General features: G+C 47.7%; 1 protein-coding gene across 1 annotated transcript in view; it reads right to left on the bottom strand.

Moving 5' to 3' along the window:
• The window catches only part of LOC119979455 (MORN repeat-containing protein 1-like), a 261,776-nt gene that overhangs the window by 233,291 nt on the left and 6,713 nt on the right, over window positions 1-21,772 (bottom strand). Inside the window, exons 3-6 of the mRNA XM_038821709.1 lie at window positions 19,792-19,890; window positions 15,713-15,823; window positions 15,468-15,558; window positions 1,542-1,629 (exon numbers count right to left, since the gene is read on the bottom strand). Coding sequence (XP_038677637.1) covers window positions 1,542-1,629; window positions 15,468-15,558; window positions 15,713-15,823; window positions 19,792-19,890 — 389 coding nt within the window. The remainder of the gene's footprint in view (window positions 1-1,541; window positions 1,630-15,467; window positions 15,559-15,712; window positions 15,824-19,791; window positions 19,891-21,772) is intronic.

The raw sequence follows: 21,772 nt of genomic DNA, 5'->3' as shown, positions 1-21,772 counted from the left end.
TAATATTAATAATCTTTATTGTCACAAGTAGGCTTACATTAACTTGCAATGAAGTTACTGTGAAAAGCCCCTAGTCGCCACATTCCGGCACCTGTTCGGAGACACAGAGGGAGACTTCAGAATATCCAAATTACCTATCAAGCACGTCTTTCGGGACTTGTGGGAGGAAACCAGAGCACCCGGAGGAAAGCCACGCAGACACAGAGAGAACGTGCAGACTTTTCACAGACTGTGACCCAAGCTGGGGATCAAAACTGGGACCCTGGCGCTGTGAAGCAACAGTGCTAACCTTCATTGCTCCATGGAGGTTCCACCTAAACTCACACTAACACTCCCACAGTAGGAGAAGCCCTACTTCCTGCTCTATGGCAGAGGAGACACAGTGCCCCATCTCCTATTTTGCACCTGCATAACAAACTCAATTTACTGCTCATACTTGGCATGAACCAGTACTTGTTACTCCCTATCTGGAGAGACCCCCATTTACCACTCCACAGTGGGGGCAAACCTTCCATTTACCGCTCCATAGCGGAAGGAACCTAACACTGCTCCGGGTGGCCTGAACCCCTATTTACTGCCCCACAAGGTTTGCCAATGCTCGTCAGAATTTTTTCTTTGAAACACTAAATTTTAAAACTCGTGAATACAAAGAGAGTTCTATTCTCAAGTGAAAGACTTTAGGATTTGGTTAAGAGTTGGTACTTTCATTCTGTGTTGAAAGAAAAGCTTCAATTGAGAGAATGATAACATTGAAACCTGAAAGTTTAGTACAGTGCTATAAATAGACTGTGTTGTGCTGAATGGGAAAGTGCCACCTTCATCCTCAGACTGTGCTATGTTAGCCGATTTCAGACTGGATGTCACAAATCAAGTGTTCCATCTAGTAATGTTATGGGATTACAACCTACATGAGCCATATCCAGCTCTGGTAATCGACCAGATTGAATACAGGTAACACAGTTCAGATCATCCCGATTTCCCCCATTTAAATTTGATGGGCCTGTGGGTTACAGAGAGGCTCTTCTCTTAGTGATAGACAAATTATAAATTCAAACATCAAGATCAGATAGTAACAGCAACTTGAGACATTAGGAATGAATGGGAACATTAATTTCAACTGTATCTGCAGTCTACATGGTATATATGGGCAGTGGACGAGCGTCAGATTGGGGTCTGGTATGATGGCCTCTCTAGTCAAACAGCCTGCTGATGCTCACTGTACAAGCATTCACAGGAGGAATGTCGACTTGGTTGAGATATATGGCAGGGCTGATGCCATTAATGGAGCTGTAACCGGGTATTTGTCAATGTTGGCAGGCCAAGGCGGGATGAAGGTGAAAGTGTGGGGATGAGAATAAAGAGCAGGAACCCGAGAACATTATGAGGTGTTATTCCTAGACTTCTTTTGAAATAACATTGCAGCTTTAAAAGTTTCAGTTGGCTTCTGCTTCCGAAAATTTGCAGAGCGTTAAAGCCTGCAAAGTGTTGCCTTTGAGTTGAAGAACATGTTCACAGTGACATCTACTGCCAAACAGAAATACCTCGTAATAGGAACTGTCTGCATACTGCAGTATGCCATGGCCCTGTCGTCGATCCAGCACCCAATCTCCCTGGTAGTGGTCCCCGTTCCTGAATCAGAGAGGAAAATAGGGGTCATGTTTTCTATTTTAATTTTCAACAGATTCATAAATGATTCATCTTAAAGCATTGAATTTAAAACATGTGGTCGGCTTGTTTCCCCCTCCACCTTACTGGCAGGAAAGAGCCACATACACCCGGAAGTTCAATTCCCTGTTGGTGACAAGTTTAGCTGACGGTAACCTTAAGAAGAATGACAATTGACCTTTGAAACCCTGGGGTGGAGTGGAATGGGACTACCATGGTTCTTGCCCCTGGTCATTGTGCAGTGACCCCTGTCGAAAAAGGCACATTGTGTAAATAGAAAATTGGGCTATGCTGCAACTCCCTCCTAGGTTGAATAGCCAGCAGACAGTTATTACTTGTACTTGCAGATAAATCATGAGTCCATGGACAAGGTACCAGAAGCTTGTGGTGCCCATGGAATTGAAACACAACATGGAACAACGTATGAAAAGATGTGAAACGGTGAAGAAAGTGCTGACTAAGTATGAAGGGCAGGTGCAGGACAGAGTACATGAATTCACTGAAGCAGCATTGCTGTCAATTTACTATTGGAAAGTTTTCTGCTGTTGCTGTTGTTGGTATGCTCAAACTGCAGAAAAATAAATAAATCTGTTCTATGCAGGCTCCAGACCGTCTGCTGGAGTTTCCTGAAGCGAAGCGAGACAAAGAGGAAGTATCGTAAGATTCAGTACAGCAGGCGCAACTTTTCCCTTCAGCTACAACCACATGCTTTGCTGCCAGATACAACTTCCTCGTTGCTTAAACTCCACACCTATAGGTTATAAATTGATTTATTGCAAAAGTACCTTCTTAAAATATTCATGACATTTTCACAGGCATTTTAAAAATCTCCTTTAGGAAATAACGGAGGACAGGGACGGGTCACCAATAAGCAAATTTATTGCTGAGACTGCACCAACAATAGTTTAACTGGAGGAAGCCAAGAATGGCAGCCACCCCACATGACCTTACTGCCCTTTTTGGCTGCACTAATTCTGTAGAAATCTGTAGAAATCAGCCTCAAAACTTTGAAATAAGCTCCAAATAATAAAAGGAGGAAAGAACTTGTATTTAGAAAGCACCTTTCCTGCCGTTAGGGTGTTCCAAAGTGCTCCAGAGCTTAAACATTCACTTTCTCCCTCACTGACACACCATGCCATCTACAGGCTACAGTGCAGCAACTTGCTAACGCATTTTTAGAAAGCACCTCCCAAGCCTGCGATCTTCACTATGTGGAAGAAAAGGGGCAGCTGGCATATGGGAACATCAACACCCACAAGTTCCCCTCCACATCGCACAGGGGCAGGTTTAGCACAGTGGGCTAAACAGATGGCTTGTAATGCAGAACAAGGCAGCAGCGTGGGTTCAATTCCCGTACCGGCCTCCCCGAACAGGCGCCGGAATGTGGCGACTAGGGGCTTTTCACAGTAACTTCATTGAAGCCGACTTGTGACAATAAGTGATTATTATTATCACAAGTTGGAAATATATATCGCCGCTCCATGTTCACTGGGTCAGAATGCTGGAACTCCCTACCCAATAGCACAGTGATGGCATTTCACCACAAAAAGCAACTGTTCAAAAATGTGACTCACCATCACGCCTGCAAGGGCAACTAAGGAGGGGTGATAAATGTCACCTTTTCAGTGAAACCACATCGCAAGAATGAACGAAAGAAAGAAAACAGCTAATGAGTTACTGTGAACTGCAGTCACCTATTTTGCAGGCAAGTCAATTTTTTGCAGTCCACCAACAACAATGAGATGAAGAAAGAGTGGCTGGTAAGGGAGGTGGTGTAGCTCTGTTATTTAAGGATGACATCCGGGCAGTAGTAAGGATGTAAGGATGACATCGGTGTTATGATGGATAAGGTTGAATCCATTTGGGTGGAAATCAGGAATACTAAGGTAAAAAAGTCACTGATAGGAGTAGTCTATAGGCCACCAAATAGTAACATTATGGTGGGGCGGGCAATTAACAAAGAAATAACTGATGCATGTATGAATAGTACAGCAGTTACCATGGGGGATTTTAATCTACACGTCGATTGGTTTAACCAGGTCCGTCAAGGCAGTCTTGAGGAGGAGTTTATAGAATGTATCCACAACAGTTTCCAAGAACAGTATGTAATGGAACCTACGAGGGAACAAGCGATCCTAGATTTGGTCCTGTGTAATGAGACAGGATTGATTCATGATCTCATAATTACGGATCCTCTCGGAAGGAGCGATCACAATATGATGGAATATAAAATACAGATGGAGGGTGAGAAGGTAAAATCAAACACTAGTGTTTTGTGCTTAAACAAAGGAGATGACAATGGGATGAGAGAAGGGCTGGCTAAGGTAGATTGGGAGAAAAGACTTTATGGTGAAACAGTTGAGGAACAGTGAAGAACCTTCCAAACTATTTTTTACAGTGCTAGGCAAAAGTTTGTACCAGCACTCAGGAAGGACAGTAGAAAGAGGGAAAATTGACCGTGGATATCTAAGGAAATAAGGGAGAGATTCAAATTGAAGGAAAAAGCATACAAAATGGCAAAGATTAGTGGGAGTCTAGAGGATTGGGAAATCTTTAGGGGGCAACAGAAAGCTACTAATAAAGCTATAAAGAAGAGCAAGATAGATTATGAGAGTAAACTTGCTCAGAATATGAAAAAAGATAGCAGAAGTTTCTACAAATATATAAAACAAAAAAGAGTGGCTGAGGTAAATATTGGTCCTTTTGAGGATGAGAAGGGAGATTTAATAATGGGAGATGAGGAAATGGCTGAGGAACTGAACAGGTTTTTTGGGTCGGTCCTCACAGTGGAAGACACAAATAACATGCCAGTGACTGATGGAAATGAGGCAATGACAGGTGAGGACCTTGAAACGATTGTTATCACTAAGGAAGTAGTGATGGGCAAGCTAATGGGGCTAAAGGTAGACAAATCTCCTGGCCCTGATCGAATGCATCCCAGGGTACTAAAAGAGATGGCTAGGGAAATTTCAAATGCACTCGTGATAATTTACCAAAATTCACTAGACTCTGGGATGGTTCCGGCGGATTGGAAATTAGCAAACGCGACACTACTGTTTAAAAAAGGACGCAGACAGAAAGTGGATAATTATAGGCCAGTTAGCTTAACTTTGGTAGTAGGGAAGATGCTGGAATCTATCATCAAGGAAGAAACAGCGAGGCATCTTCCTCAGGTGAGGAAGGAGCAGTGCTCCGAAAGCTAGTGTTTGAAACAAACATGTTGGACTTTAACCTGGTGTTGTAAGACTTCTTACTAAGATAATGATGCATAGTGTTAAGGGTAAAGTAGTAGCATAGAGGATTGGTTAATTAATAGAAAGCAAAGAGTGGGGATTAATGGGTGTTTCTCTGGTTGGCGATCAGTAGATAGTGGTGTCCCTCAGGGATCAGTGTTGGGCCCACAATTGTTCACAATTTACATAGATGATTTGGAGTTGGGGACCAAGTGTAATGTGTCCAAGTTTGCAGACGACACTAAGATAAGTGGTAAAGCAAAAAGTGCAGAGGATACTGGAAGTCTGCTGAGGGATTTGGATAGTTTAAGTGAATGGGCTAGGGTCTGGCAGATGCAATATAATGTTGACACATGTGAGGTTATCCATTTTGGTAGGAATAACAGCAAAAGGGATTATTATTTAAATGATAAAATATTAAAATATGCTGCTGTGCAGAGGGACCTGGGTGTGCTCGTGCATGAGTCGCAAAAAGTTGGTTTACAGGTGCAACAGGTGATTAAGAAAGCGAATGGAGTTTTGTCCTTCATTGCTAGAGGGATGGAGTTTAAGACTAGGGAGGTTATGCTGCAATTGTATAAGGTGTTAGTGAGGCCACACCTGGAGTATTGTGTTCAGTTTTGGTCTCCTTACCTGAGAAAGGACGTACTGGCACTGGAGGGTGTGCAGAGGAGATTCATTAGGTTAATCCCAGAGTTGAGGGGGTTGGATTACGAGGAGAGGTTGAGTAGACTGGGACTGTACTCGTTGGAATTTAGTAGGATGTGGGGGATCTTATAGAAACATATAAGGGAATAGATAGGATAAATGCAGGCAGGTTGTTTCCACTGGCGGGTAAGAGCAGAACTAGGGGGCATAGCCTCAAAATAAGGGGAAGTAGATTTAGGACTGAGTTTAGGAGGAACTTCTATCCCCAAAGGGTTGTGAATCTATAGAATTTCCTGCCCAGTGAAGCAGTTGAGGCTCCTTCATTAAATGTTTTTAAGATAAAGATGGATAGTTTTTTGAAGAATAAAGGAATAAAGGGTTATGGTGTTCGGGCGGGAAAGTGGAGCTGAGTCCACAAAAGATCAGCCATGATCTCATTGAATGGCGGAGCAGGCTCGAGGGGCCAGATGGCCTACTCCTGCTCCTAGTTCTTATGTTCTTATGTTCTTATGTTCTAAGACCATCGTATCTGTGTTGCTGGTGCTGGTTGAGGGATAAGTGTTCACTGGATCACCACAAAATGGTTGCTGCTTCCATTCCCCATGCAAGCGGATGGACCTCAATTTAATGTCTCATCCCAAAAATAGCACTTTGCACAATGCTGCACTGAGGTGTCAGCCTAGATCAAATGTTCAGGTGCCAGAAGTGTGACTTGAACTTGCAGCTTTCCGACATAGCGACAAGAGGACAACTACCGACAGATACTTCATTGCCGACACTCCTTCCCTGTTTGTCTTTAGTCATATTGGAGTTACATTTCATGTGGTTCAAAGCTTAAGGCAAAGGGGGAGGGGGTGGGGGAGAGACCAATTCCTTCATGAGTGCCTCATACAATTCTATTCTAGTCAAGTCAGAGCTGGCTCTACAGAGTCATACTGGCACATTAGAATTGCTCACTCCTTTACACAGTCGCACCTTCAATTAACTCTATATTCCTGTTGTGCAGACACACACAGCTACAGCTGGCTGGTCAAAATAGCAGAAGTTAGCTAATGTTAGCTAATGTAAAGACAACTTCAGCTAATACCCCTTCTCCTCAAGATTTTATACAATGAGTGGTCTGAGTTCAGTATATTGCCATATTCTTTACTCCAAGCCATTAACCAGTAAAAGTGATCTTGCCAACTCCTCCAGCAGCTAACTGAGTAAAGCCACTGATCAGTATAACAGAGTCAAACATAGAGAGGTTTTAGTCCCTGGTTGGTGCTAAATCTGCCATTCTTAGTGGGAAGAAGGGGAGGATCCACCAACTGACCTTAATGTGTCTGCATAGAGGGAAGTGGGAGTGAGGAAAATTGGCTCGAGGTTTCCACTCCTAAACAGTATCAAGTGCTCTCTGTTGGAAAGTGCAGGTGTGTGGACATAAGGTACGGCCAACAGCAGCCTCCGCTGTGGTTTACCAGGGTCAAACACTGGCCAGCCATATTTAGCGAAGATCAAAACTGGACAGGGGTAGGGGAAGGTGTCGGACAATGTGTTACTGTTGAAGAAGTTTATGAAAATTTTTAAAAACATGACAATAACTTAACGTTCTTATATCGCAACTAAAGTGGGTTTCTAGTTGAACAAAAAATTAATTTTGGCAGCAGATTTCCATTTTTGGAATTACTAGACGCCCACTGAAAAACCTGACTATCCAGTTCATGACTAGCAGAGATCTGCCAAAACACACAAAGAAAGGCTGCCTGGATGAGATAGAGGAAAACTGCACTCCTACATTACTATAGAACCGTACTGTGACATTACTCAATGCCCATGGATGGACCTGTACCCTAACACTATGCAGTGCTTATAGAAAATTGTATCCCTTAATGGAGTCCGTACCCACAGAAACAATATGCGATAATTGGAAAAATCAAGGATGTTTTTATGCATGATTATGACAATTGTGCCCATTTACCACCTGAAGCCCACAGTTAACTGGCACCGTGAGCTATTGGTGTCACTAGCTGCAGCCTGAGTCCAATACAAATGTAGCTAAAGTCAGTGCCAAGATCAGTTCTCTTTGCTTTGATTCTGATTCCTTCACGTCACCTGCCTTTTCTCCTCTCATTTCTTTCTCTCCTGAAGTTGCCTAGCCTCACCAAATGTCTACCGATGCCTCAGTAAAAACAGTTGTCAATGCATTCGAGCCCAGAGGGTACATCAGCTGAGCCTATTGCCTTCCTCACTCAACAGGGATCACTGAAGAGCCACGGAGGAACCTTGTCTGATTTACACTGTCCTAGCCCAGGAGCTTGGTGTTGCCATTGTTTCGTTCCCTTCCTCCAACCCAGGCCAAAGTCAGCTAAGTCAGCACAGACCAGCGACTGAACTTTACCGTTCGCAGTCAATCAGTTCCAATGAAGACATATGAAAGATATGGGGAAGATGCTTGAGAGAAGACAGGCAATGATTCTGAGCAGGGCACTGCCATGAAAGGAGGGCACAAGGTCATTAAAACATGACTGTGTGGATGAGTAACTGCGAGCAGGCATATTAATGAAATCCTTCACAAAGAAATCCACTTGAGATTTGACAGAATGAAATTTGTATTGATGGAGCAACAAAGACTTTCTAACCCAGCAGTAAAAGAGTCATTAGTTCGTGTCAAAGCAATCCTTTTCCTCATTAATTGATTTTAAAGTTCATCATATATGGGGTGGCAGTGCCCTGTTCTGTGTATTGTTTGTACAATGAGATAAGTCTATTTTTAGTCATTCAGGGGATTTGGGTGTCACTGGCTGGGCCAGCTTTTATTGCCTGTCCCTAACTGGCCTTTCAGAGGATATTTAAGAGTCAACTGAAGTGTTGGGCACTGTGGACTCGTGAAGCAGACATATGCCACCAACACTGAAGAAGGTTCAACACTATTTTATTAACTCTGATAAAATACTAGACATACTATAACTGTGGGTTTACACGATGTTAGTTTAACTAGAGACCTGTGCCTGTCTGAACCAGTTGAATCTCTCAGCATGTGGTGTGAGTTTGTACTGTACTTGATGAGCTCTTGTGCTTCTGAGAGGCAGCATCCAGAATGAGCTGGAAAAGTGATGCCCTCTGTCTTTATAGTGCGTGTGTTCTAACTGGTGATTGGCTGCAGTGTTTGTGCATGTCGATTGGTCCTAGTGTATGTCCATCAGTGTGTGTCTGCACCATGATATACTGGTGTATATTATGACATCCCCCCCTTTTAAAAAAGATGTGATGTGAATGTGTGACAATAAATAGTGGGTGTGTGAAGAATGTTCCTAACTACATGTGAGGTGCGAAGACATATGTACAGATCACAGGAAAACAAAGCTATATACAAAGGAAGGTGCCTGGTGCAGATAGTTAGTATGCAATAAATTAAACAAGAACAGTGCTATATACAAACCAATAGAAAACGATTGAGCAAGGAAGGAAACATCTCAGAGAGTCCATAAATTTGCAAAGCTCATAAATTCAGTCTCTGAGGTGGCCGATGAACTCTGGTTGACCGTCTCAAGGGTGGGTTGATAGCCGCCAGGTCAAGAGCTGGGTGGGCTGCAACACAGTCAGGGGGAGGCAGAGTGACCAGAAGCTCTGCACAGTCCATGGCAGGGTCAGCAGAGGAGCTACTCGGAGGACCCCGTGATGACTGTGGAACAAGGCGAAGGGTACGCCGATTGCGGCGCCGAATGGATCCGTCTGGTAACCGAACCAGGAAGGAATGGGGGGGCCACCTGCCTGAGGACAACAGCAGGTGCAGACCAGCCACCATCCGGGAGGTGAATGCGAACCTTGTCGTTCGGCTGGATGTCGGGGAGATCAGCAGCACGCGAGTTGTGTGTCGCCTTTTGCTGTGCCTGAGATGTCTGCATCTTGTGAAGCACGGGAACCAGGTCAAGATTCGGGGTATGAATAGACGGCACCGTCATCCTCAGGGAACGATTCATCGGCAACTGTGCAGGCGACAGCCCAGTGGAGAGCGGGGTGGTGCGATAGGCCAACAAAGCGAGATAGAAGTCAGATCCGGCATCGGCAGCCTTGCAGAGAAGCCTCTTGACAATGTGAACCCCCTTTTCTGCTTTGCCATTGGACTGAGGGTACAGGGGACTGGATGTGATGTGTGCAAAGTTGTACTGCCGTGCGAAGCTGGCCCATTCTTGGCTTGTGAAGCAGGGGCCATTGTCCGACATCACTGTGAGCGGGATGCTATGCCGGGCAAATGTCTCTTTGCACTCCCGAATGAAGTGAGGTCGTGCAACCTGTGACCTCCGGGTAGCTTGAGAAGTAATCAGTAATTAATACAAAGTCCCTACCCAATGCGTGGAACAGACCAATGCCCACCTTGGTCCAGGGCGATGTAACCAACTCATGGGGCATCAGAGTCTCCCGTGGTTGGGCGGCTGAAAACGCTGGCAAGTGGGGCAGTTGAGTACCGCATTGGCAATGTCGTCGCTGATTCCCGGCCAATAGACAGCTTCCCTGGCTCTGCGGTGACATTTTTCAACGCCCAGATGGCCTTCGTGCAGCTGCTCTAGGACCAGCTGGCGCATGCTGTGCAGGATCACGATGCGGTCTAGCTTCAGGAGAACCCCATCAACGACCGCCAGATCATCTCGAACGTTGTAAAATTATGGGCATTGGCCCTTGAGCCACCCATCCGTTATTAGGTGCATGACACGCTGTAGTAGGGGGTATCCGCTGTCTCGCAGCGAATTTGTACCAGGCGTGCATCCGATGCTGGCAAGTGGGAGGCTGCGAACTGAACTTGAGCGTCGACCTGGCAAATGAACCCTTCGTGATCGCATGGAATGGTAACCGACCTAGAGAGGGCGTCGGCAACGATAAGGTCTTTGCCAGGGGTATAAACGAGTTGGAAATCATACCTCCGGAGCTTTAGCAGGATGTGCTGGAGATGAGGCGTCATATCATTCAAGTCCCTTTGTATTATGCTGACGAGCGGACGATGGTCGGTCTCGACAGTAAACTGGGGAAGTCCATAAACATAGTCGTGGAACTTCACAACACCGGTCAGAAGGCCGAGGCACTCCTTCTCTATTTGCGCGTAGCGCTGTTCCGTGGGGGTCATTGCCCGTGACGCATACGCAACGGGGGCCCATGACGAGGCCTCATCACGCTGCAGAAGCACGGCTCCTATGCCAGACTGACTGACGTCCGTAGAGATTTTCGTTTCCTTGGCCGGATCAAAAAAAGGCCAGCACTGGGGCCGTCGATAGCTTGGCCTTCAGTTCCCTCCACTCGAGCTCGTGGGCAGAGAGCCACTGGAAGTCCATTGTCTTTTGGACCAGGTTCCTGAGAGCCGTGGTATGCGAGGCGAGGTTGGGAATAAACTTTCCTAGGAAATTTACCATGCCCAAGAACCGGAGGACCGCTTTCCTGTCCTCGGGCGTTTTCATGGAAATGATAGCAGCAATTTTGTCCTCATCGGGTCGCACATCCAAATGGGAAATATGGTCACCCAGGAATTTAATGTCTGACTGGCCGAAAGAGCATTTGGCTCTATTGAGGCGGAGGCCATGCTCGATTATGTGCTTGAAGACTCGCTTGAGGCGGCTGATGTGCTCCTGCGGGGTGGTGGACCAGATTATTATGTCGTCGACGTAAACACGGACGCCCCTGCCTGCAGACTCCGCCGCTCCGTCAGTAGCCCCGCCTCGGGGGCCTCCGCGTATCTCCTGTCCACTCTGAGTATCTCCTCCACCAGTCTCTCCCTCTCCGCTCTTTCTTTCTTTTCCCTATGGGATCAAATTGAGATGAGTTCCCCTCTGTCAACGGCCTTCAGAGCCTCCCAGACCGTTGCCGCTGCTACCTCACCTGTATCGTTTGTTTCCAGGTAATCCTGGATGTTCCTGCTAATCTGCCCGCAAACCTCTTCGTCCGCCAGCAGCCCCACATCCAGTCTCCAGAGTGGGCGCTGCCCTCTCTCCTCACCAAGCCGCAGGTCCACCCAGTGCAGGGCATGGTCCGAGACTGTGATTGCTGAGTATTCTGTCCCCGCCACCTTTGGGATTAACACCCTGCTCAAGACAAAGAAGTCTATGCAGGAATAAATCTTATGAACGTGGGAGAAAAAAGAGAACTCCTTCGCTCTCGGCCACGCGAACCTCCAGGGATTTTGCCTAGCATGTGTCTCATAAATTCCACATCATCCCAATTCGGAGCATAGACGTTCACAAACACCACCCGGACCCCCTCCCACATTCCACTCACCATTATATACCTACCCCCCCTTATCTGCCACAATTCTCCCAGCCGCGAATGCCACACCCTTACGGATCAGAGTTGCTACCCCCTGGTCTTCGAATCCAGCCCTGAATGGAACACCGGGCCTACCCATCCCTTTCTCAATCTCGTGTGATCTGCGAGCTTTAAATGTGTCTCCTGAAGCATTGCTACGTCTGCCTTTAACCCCCTTAGATGCGCGAACACGCGCGCTCTTTTGACCACCCATTCAAACCCCTCACATTCCACGTGATCGGCCTGGACAGGGGAGATAACTCCCCTGCTGCCGACTAGCCATCGACCTTTCTTGGCCAACCTCGAGCCCGCGCCATTCGCTTCCTCGAGCGCCCCCACAGGGAACCGCCGCCTCGACCCTCAATTGGTAGCCCAAAATTGATACCTTCTATGTCAGCAAAGTAGCATCCCTCCCCTCCCTTTCACCCGCCAACAACCCCATGTCCCAAAAGCCTCCGCCAAGCACCAGCTGAGAACTTGCTCACCCCCCCAGCTGACCCATGCTGACCCTGGCAGCTCCCGCCCCTGGCGCCGATCAGACTGTCGCCTCATTGTCCGGACCCTTCTCCCCAATGAATAAACCAATTAAACTATCTCTCTAGCCCCAGTGAGTAAATAGTAATACGAAACAAAAAATAAACAGATGACACTAACATTGCCCCGTGAGGAGACACTTGTTGAACCAAGGCTCCAATTTCCTGAAAATTCGCCCTACGTACAGGGCCCCCTCCCCCCTCCGTATCTCAATTTTGCCAAAATCACTGCACCCTCCAGCCACCAACACAGCCCTTACACGCACCCAACATTGTATACAATCTTATATTAGAAACGGTACCGTGTTACCCAGCCCCACTGCCGCATTCCAACAAAGCTTAGCTGTCCTTTAATTCTAATCCAGCTTTTCTTGTTTGACGAATGACCATGCCTCGTCCAGCGTCTCAAAATAGTGATGCTTGTCCCTTGTACGTGACCCATAGCCTCGCTGGGTGTAGCATCCCAAATTTCACGCCCTTGCTGAAGAGGGTCGCCTTCACCAGGTTGAATCCAGGACGCCTCTTGGCCAGCTCCTCACCCAGGTCCTGGTAGATGCGTATCACGCTGTTCTCCCACCTGCTGTTCCGTTCTTTTTTTGCCCACCGCAAACTTCCTTGTCCGAGAAGCAATGAAATCTCACCACAATGGCCCTCGGCGGTTCATTCGCCTTGGGCTTCCTTGCGAGGGAATACCCCCGTCCCTATCAGCGTCTCCAGCATCTTGGACACAAATGCTCCCGCATCCGACCCGCCCACACCTTCGGGGAGGCCCACAATTCTCAAGTTCTGTCTCCTGGACCTATTTTGTAGGTCCTCCAGCATCTCCTGCCTCTTCTTGTGGCGGTCATCCTGCGCCTCCACCTTAAGGGCTAATACGACCAACTCGTCCTCATGGTCGAATAGCTTTTTCTCCATCTCCTTAATCGCTTTCCCTGTGTCGCCTGAGTTGCGATCATTTGGTCTATTGATGCCTTCATCGGGGCCAGCATGTCCTTTTTAAGATCAGCAAAGCAGCCCCTAAGGAACTCCTGTTTCTCCTGTGCCCACTGCGCCCATGCACCCTGGTCTATACCGGCCGCCATGCCGTGCCTCGGCGCCCGCTCCGCACGCTTCTGTCTGCTGGGATTTAAATGCTTCGCCCAGCCATTCCTGGTCCAGTTATCCATACAACAGAGGGGGAATCCTTTTGGCAGTGTTCGCTTCACCAATCTGCTCCAAAAAGTCCGTGGAAACTCCTGAAAAAGGTCAGAGAGTCCGTTCCAGACGGGAGCTGCCGAATGTGTGACCTACTCCTCCATGGCCGCCACCGGAAGTCTCGTCACCACTTCTTCAATGGCCTTGGCGAGATCTTTTCACAGTTGTTCCCTCTGCTGCTACAATTCAGCTTTAATAAAGGCCCTCAAGTCAGCTTGAAGCCTTTAAGCTCGCCCTTCCCCCGCCTGCATGCTGGAAGAGGCTTTTGTCTTTACCGCAGCTCCAGCCAAATCTTTCACTGTTTCTGCCGGGTCTGGTAACCAAGAGACATACCATTCCTGGGGGAAAGTACTCCTCCAACATTCACCTCCATCTTTTCAGCAAAATTCTACCCCGTATTGATTAAAAAAGAGCTCTTTTCGATAACCTTGGGCAGGAGCTGCCTTGTGTGTGACCACTTACTCCATGGTCCACACCGGAAGTGACCACCACCCACTTCTAAAGAGTTCTCTCTGGCAGTTTAATCCTCTCCTGTCCTCTTCTGAAGGCACCGAGTCCCAATTGAGCTACACTTCATGGAGCTTATCATGCTTTGGTACCATGTCCAAGGTGAGACATTTCGGATTTGACTGCACTATGAGGACAGAGTGGAACTTCTCCTCCAAAATGCTGATAACAGGCGCGATTCAGCAGACAAAGGTTAAAGTCTGTGTTTGGGGATGTTTGGTGGGGTGTTTTTGGACAGTTACAGCGCCGAGATTCACGCTGCTATTCATCGGCACATTGCCAGTGTTTGGGGCTTTGGGAAGTTTCTCCCTGCTGAGGTCACACTTTAGGTGATTTCCTGCTGGCGATCTCCTCACAGATTGTGACACTATTTTAAACAGCAATCCTGATCCACACACCCTTTCAGCAACCCCCCCCCCACACACACACCTCCCCCAGCTTTCTGGACATCCCCCCCATTCTCTAGGCCAGAGTGGCACTGCCAAGCTGGGTACCACCCTGCCCTGTCCCCAACCAACCGAGGGTCTCTAATGGCCTGCGAGACCAACCCCCCCCCTCCCCCCCCCCCCTCCCCCCCCCCCCCCCACACCTCCCCCAGCTTTCTGGACATCCCCCCCCATTCTCTAGGCCAGAGTGGCACTGCCAAGCTGGGTACCACCCTGCCCTGTCCCCAACCAACCGAGGGTCTCTAATGGCCTGCGAGACCAACCCCCCCCCCGCGCGAGGTGCTGTTACACCTGGTACACCCCTGGCGAGGTCTCTCAGGTGTGGCCATTGACTCCTTGGTGCTGGGTGAATTCGCCAATCCGGCGTCCGGGTATTTAAATGAGCCTACTAGCTTATTTAGATATGCAGATCTGGACCTCGCCCAGCGAGGCTGAGATCCAGATTGCGCTGGGTAGAGCGAGTCGGGTGATTCGCAATCGGCCCAGCACGGAGCCCAATTTGGGGCTCTCACATGATTCACCCGTTGTACCCGGATCCACGCCGGGTGCAACATGGTCGCTGAATCGCACCCAACATTTCCCCATCTTATTCACCATACTTAAAGCTATGCGCTTCTAGTGTCTATTTTTGATTGGAAAATCACCTGGGAAATCCTGTCATAAAGGATATGCTGATGAGGTAAGATGAACTAAGGTGGAAGGAAGCTTGTGTGAAGGAGAAATACCAGCGCGCAGCAGTTGGGCCGAATGGCCTTTTTCTGTGATATTAATTCTATTCCCTTCTACATATAATATTTTGGGACTTTCAAAATTGGGTGGACAGAAAGAGATAAAAGCTTAGGGAAAATCAGAAAAACAAATGGGCTAGAAACAGCTGTGTGGCTTATTCTGCACATTCTTAAGTATTGTCTCACTAACTAGGAGGACTTGAGTGAAGCATCGACGGGTTCTCTAATCTGCCGTTCACTTACTGATAGAACAACTCTCCTTCTCCTTGTCTCTTATTGCTGTGGAAGGAGCCTCGGTATACCTGTCCCTCATTATCTATCATTGCTCCATGCCCTAAACAAAGAAATAAGTTAGTTAGAGTTACACATCCTCTCAGTAAGAAGCAGAGGGTCAGCCTATGGCTCTGTAGGTATAGGGAACTCCACAAGGTACAACGTGGTGTTGCACAGTCAGGCTGTAGGTGGAGTCAAAAATCAAATATATTCACCTGTTCGGGCACCATAGTGAAACTCCCCCTCATACCGGGCCCCATTAAAGTACTTCATCACTCCATATCCATGGATCTCTCCCTGGGAGAACTGCCCACAATATTCATTTCCTATAAAAATGAAAAGCATTAAAAAAAATGTAATGTAGCTGTTTCTAAGAGCTGAAAGCAATCTGGTACCTAATTAAACACCCATTCTTTGTCTAAAGTGTTGTATATAACTGCATTATTTTGTCTTTCTTCCCAAAAGGCCCTCCAGTATTAAATACTCATGTATGAGACAAAACAGTAAGTGTCAAGAAGGCTGTGCATCCAGGATGGCCATCACAGAGGAGTCCAATCCTGTCCTTACCGGCCCGGGGCGGGTTTCTTCGACCCCCCACCAGGTCAGAGAATCCTGGGGGGGGGGTGCGGCTGAGAATCCCGCCCCACCACCCCGACACTGGCTGCCTTATTCTCCGGCGCGGGTTTTCGGGCGGGCGCGGGGATCACGCCACGCCGGTTGGTGTCGTTGGCAGTGGCCCACCCCGGCAATTCTCTGGGTCCTGATGGGCTGAGCGGCCGTTGGTTTCTGGCCAGTCCCATCGGTGTGGATTGGACATGGTCCCACATGGCGGGACTTGGCTGGTAGGCCGGCTGGTTCGGTCCGTGGGGGGAGGGGGATCCAGCCCCGGAGGGGGGGGGGGGGGGGGGGGGGGGCATGATGGCCTGGCCCGAGATCGGGGCCCACTGATCTGCGGGCAGGCCTGTGCCATAGGGGCATTCCTTCCTTCCGCGCCAGTCCCTGTAGGGCTCCGCCATGGCCGGCGTGGAGAAGACACCCCCTGCGCATGCGCCAGATTACGCCAGACAGTCTGCGCATGCGTTAAACCACGCCTGCGATTCTGCGCATGCGTTAACTCGCGCAGTCCCTTCGGCGCAGGCTGGCGCGGCGCAAACCGCTCCGGCGCCGACCTAGCCCCCGGAAATGCGGAAAATTCCTCAACTTCTGGTTGGCCCGATGCCAGAGTGGTTTGCGCCGTTCTTGGCGCTAGTGTTGCGCCAATTCACCGATTGTGGTGAATCCCGCCCCAGATATCCACGTGAAGGCAGTTTCCATAAGAGAGCCACTGGAAAATGATTCCCACTGATCTGCAAAGCAACTACCTTCTCTTACCTCATAAAATCACTCTCAGTGCCTCAGCCTATCCACTGCTAAAACCCTCTTGACTATTCCAATGTTCCCATGCGTGGCATCCCACCTTGCACCTTCCTAAATTTCAGCTCAACTAAAATTCTGCTAACTATATCCTAACTGGCACCAAGTCCTATTTACCCATCACCATTATGCTCGCTGATCCACAATGCCTCTCGGTCTGGCAACACCTGGATTTTAAAAGTCTAACCCTTCTTTTCAAATTCTTCCATGACCTTTCCCCCTTTGTAACCTCTGCCAGCCCAACAACCTTCCAAGGACTCAGCACTCTTACAACTGGTTTCGCACACATCACCACGTTTAATTGCTCCACCATTGGCAACCGTGAGTTCAGTTGTTGGGTCCCAGTTTCTGGAATGTCATTCCCCGACCTCTTCATCTCTCTTCTCTTTAAAGATGCTCCTTAAAACCCTATTCTTTGACCAAGTGTTTCATCATCTTCCCTAATATCTCCTTATGTGGGTCAGTGTAGGGCAGCACGGTGGCCTAGTGGTTAGCACAACTGCCTCACGGCGCTGAGGTCCCAGGTTCGATCCCGGCTCTGGGTCACTGTCCATGTGGAGTTTGCACATTCTCCCCGTGTCTGCGTGGGTTTCGCCCCCACAACCCAAAAATGTGCAGATTAGGTGGATTGGCCATGCTAAAATTGCCCCTTAATTGGAAAAATAATTGGGTAATCTAAATTTTTTTTAAAAATGTGGGTCAGTGTCAAATGTTGTCTAATAATGTTTCTGTGAAGTCTTTTGGGATGTTTACTACGTTAAAGGTGTTATATAAATGCAAGTAACTGTCCATCAACTGAAGCAGCAGTCAAGTTTGAAACATCAGCAATTCTAATTCTCACTCAACCTTACACATAGTGTAGCCATGCTGGCCACGCAAAATGGACACTGAGCCAAACTAAAATGGAAGGCTGCTGAGAAACAGACAGTTCAGCCAGAACAGCAGTCTGCAAAGAGCAGTTTGCATTCTGCAGCAGCAGAAACCAGTTTGGGCTCAGGTGAAAAGACCTTAGCTAGGTGCAAATGGCAAAACGCTTTGCATGCTAATGAGGCCATCAGACTTGAACACCCACACAATAGATACATTTGGTTCTGAATGGACACATTCCAATCAAGACCCAGACATCGAGGCACCAGAAACCTCCGAACAAAAGGACATAAGAAACGCCCCCTCCATCACGGAGACCCCCTCGCATTGGGGAATTAATCCAGTATCGATAAGAAATTGATCCAATAGGTAGAGCCCGCCCGAGAAGAGGGAAGGACAACGGAACCCCTATAAAAGATAGGGACCTCGTGTTGTCCGGTCTGTTAAACCCGTGCTCCGGCTCCGACTGACACCTGGTATCCTGACTCCAGCCGTTGAGCACCAGCCGCCGAAACCGTAAGTTCAACGCTCGCTACGCGATCCAAGCCCACTAGACTCCCAAGTGCCAGAACGCTTGCTGAAGGCTGCAGACAAAACCAGGACGAAGGCCTCGTTCTCTGACCTTGCCTGTTCCTGTTAGATAAGTATTCTGTTTGCTTATGTTTAGTTGTAGCTTAGTCTCTTAGTGTGTGCATGAGTATTTATTATTAACTGTATAATAAATATTGATCGTTTGAACTTGACTAATCGGTGTATCGTCTTTATTACTTTGAATTTGACCTTGGAATACTTGTGACGTTGCCTATACGGCAACTGGCGACTCCAGAGCTAAATAATTACATAGAACAGAGCCTAGCAGTGTTAAGCACACGTCGAACTCGGAGGCGTGTTAATACACTCCAATAAACGCGTTTTACGCCCATAGTAAAACGTGCAACAATAGGACGGAGACAATATGAACTGTTCGAGAAGAGGCCAAACATTTAGAAACAAAGAAATAAACTAAAGGGTATCAAGTCGGGATCAAAACGGGATTATTATTTAAACAATAAAATATTAAAGCATGCCGCTGTGCAGAGAGACCTGGGTGTGCTCGTGCATGAGTCACAGAAAGTTGGTTTACAGGTGCAACAGGTGATTAAGAAGGCAAATGGAATTTTGTCCATCATTGCTAGAGGGATGGAGTTTAAGACTAGAGAGGTTATGCTGCAATTGTATAAGGTGTTAGTGAGGCCACACCTGGAGTATTGTGTTCAGTTTTGGTCTCCTTACTTGAGAAAGGACGTACTGGCGCTGGAGGGTGTGCAGAGGAGATTCACTAGGTTAATCTCAGAGCTGAAGGGGTTGGATTACGAGGAGAGGTTGAGTAGACTGGGACTGTACTCGTTGGAAGTTAGAAGGATGAGGGGGGATCTTATCGAAACATATAAAATTATGAAGGGAATAGATAGCATAGATGCGGGCAGGTTGTTTTCACTGGCGGGTGAAAGCAGAACTCGGGGGCATAGCCTCAAAATAAGTGGAAGTAGATTTAGGACTGAGTTTAGGAGGAACTTCTTCACCCAAAGGGTTGTGAATCTGTGGAATTCCTTGCCCAGTGAAGCAGTTGAGGCTCCTTCGTTAAATGTTTTTAAGGTAAAGATAGATAGTTTTTTGAAGAAAAAAGGGATTAAGGGTTATGGTGTTCGGGCGGGAAAGTGGAGCTGAGTCCACAAAAGATCAGCCATGATCTCATTGAATGGCGGAGCAGGCTCGAGGGGCCAGATGGCCTACTCCTGCTCCTAGTTCTTATGTTCTTAAGTCCGTAGAGGAAACAAAGAAACACAAAATATAATAATATACAAAAATGTTTAATCATATGTGGGTGAAATCACTGAAGTGAAAATGGCTGATAGGTAGTTTATTTGCTCAATGTCTCTCAGCTCTTGGTTCTATTTTTCTGAAAGATGATACATGTTTAAGCTCATCTGTTAGTGATTCTTTTAATAGGTAGCAATGCGAGGAGTTTTCATACCTGAGGCGGCCCAGTACCGAACACCATTCCCTTCTATTTCTCCATTCAGAAACTCCCCCTCGTAGTAACTGCCGTCCTTCATCAGAAACTTCCCAATACCTAGTGTGGCCAAAAATAAAGTCAATCAGAGCCTTCCATGTCTGTCAGAGCCAGTGGGTTCAAATTTGAACTGCGGGCCCTGTTTACAAATCTCAGGATAGTGACAGCAATCAATGACAATTACTCTCTAAAAGGTTTTTTTTGAAGATAGACATTACCAATGAGGAAGAAAACAGGTGACAAAAATTGGAACATAGTTTTCAAAACTATCAACCATAATGTAGGGCCAGGGACATGTCGTGACAGGTCACAGAAAGTAGTGTCTATAAGAAGCAGACATGTACTATGAAACAAATTTTTAGGAGCATATAATCATATGGATATTGGCCACTGCTTTATGAGTAGCACACTTGCCTCTGGGTCAGCAAGCTGTAAGTTCAAAGCCCCACTTCAGAGACCTGGCACTAAACTCTGGGCAGACACTCGAGTGCAGTACTGAGGAAATGATGCTGCATTAAAGCTGCTGGGCGCGATCGAACGGCATGAGGCTGTTAAATCCCGCAAGATTTGCGATGCCCGGAATGCCTCGCGAGATCTGGATCAACATGAACCAGGCGAAGAGACTATGCCAGGACGCAAGGGTAAATGCGGCCCCCCAGGTGAGATAGGGACATGCCTGGGCTAGTGAACTGGTGCTGCCTCTTGGTCCAAGGAGGGGGGGGGGGGGGGGGGGGGGGGATCCCGTATGGTGGGAGGGGTTCCCAGTGTGTGTGGAGGGTCCTCATTTAAATACATTAGCATGGCATTATTATTAATAATAATAATAATAATGATAATAATCGCTCATTGTCACAAGTAGGCTTCAATTAACTTACTGTGAAAAGCCCCTAGTCGCCACGTTCCGGCGCCTGTTTGGGGAGGTCAGTACGGGAATTGAACCGTGCTGCTGGCCCTGTTCAGCATTCCAAAACAGCTGTTTAGCCCACTGTGCTAAACCAGCCCCACTAGTGGGTTTCCCTGCTGCATCGCCGATCTCCCCCCCTCCCCCCCCCCCCCCACCCCCGCACATTTTCATTCCCACCTTGCCGATGTTGGCACCACCAAGTCTCTGTTGGAGAGGATCCTTTCTCTAGGGGGAGGGGGGGTCGGAGGGGGTAGCACGTTTGACATCTATGGGCGGATCCTGTCAAAGGAATCGGCTCCGGGGGATGAGGTGAAAGTGAAGTGGGAGGGGGAGTTGGGAGCTATAGGGGATGATGAAGTGTGGAGTGTTGCCCTTTGTAGGGTGACGTCTATGCCTTGTTTGCGGCTCGACCTGATTCCGCTGAAGGTAGTTGCATAACGCTCACCTGACCAAGGCTAAAATGGGTGGCTTCTTTACAGAGGGAGAGGTCAGGTTCGTGCGGTGCACCGGGGGGCCGGCCATCTACACACACACACACACACACCCCAAACTGGTAAGTTGTCGGGTCTCGTTCTTTAGTACCATGTCAGCAATTCTGAATATTGATCTGGAGCCTTGAACTTTGGTGGCCATTTTGGGATGAAGGGATGCAAACAGAGATGAAGGCAAATGTTCTCGTCTTTGCCACGTTAATTGCCGAGAGGCGGGCTCTGCTGGAATGGACGTTTCCTACCCCATCCAGAGCCTCGGTATGGTTGGATGACCTAATGGAATTCTTGTACCTAGAGACAATTGAGTACACCGTCAGGAGGGCAGATGAGGGGTTCCATCGGAGATGGCAGCCATTTAATGACTACTTTAAGGAATTAGTCACCATCAGCTGCTAAAGGGTTTTATTTTTCCTTTCTTTTGTGGATGAGGGGCATACGGTTGGTTGTGTTTTTGTTGCGTAGTGATGTTAGTTTTGTTATAAAATTTATTGTAAATGGAGAATTTAATAAAAATGTATACTTTTTAAAGTTCTTTGGCAACACACAA

This window comes from Scyliorhinus canicula, chromosome 16, assembly GCF_902713615.1.
Source record: "Scyliorhinus canicula chromosome 16, sScyCan1.1, whole genome shotgun sequence".
In the NCBI taxonomy this organism is placed as follows: domain Eukaryota; kingdom Metazoa; phylum Chordata; class Chondrichthyes; order Carcharhiniformes; family Scyliorhinidae; genus Scyliorhinus; species Scyliorhinus canicula.
Note: the sequence above shows the minus strand (reverse complement) of the source record. Positions and strands in the feature narration are given on the sequence as shown.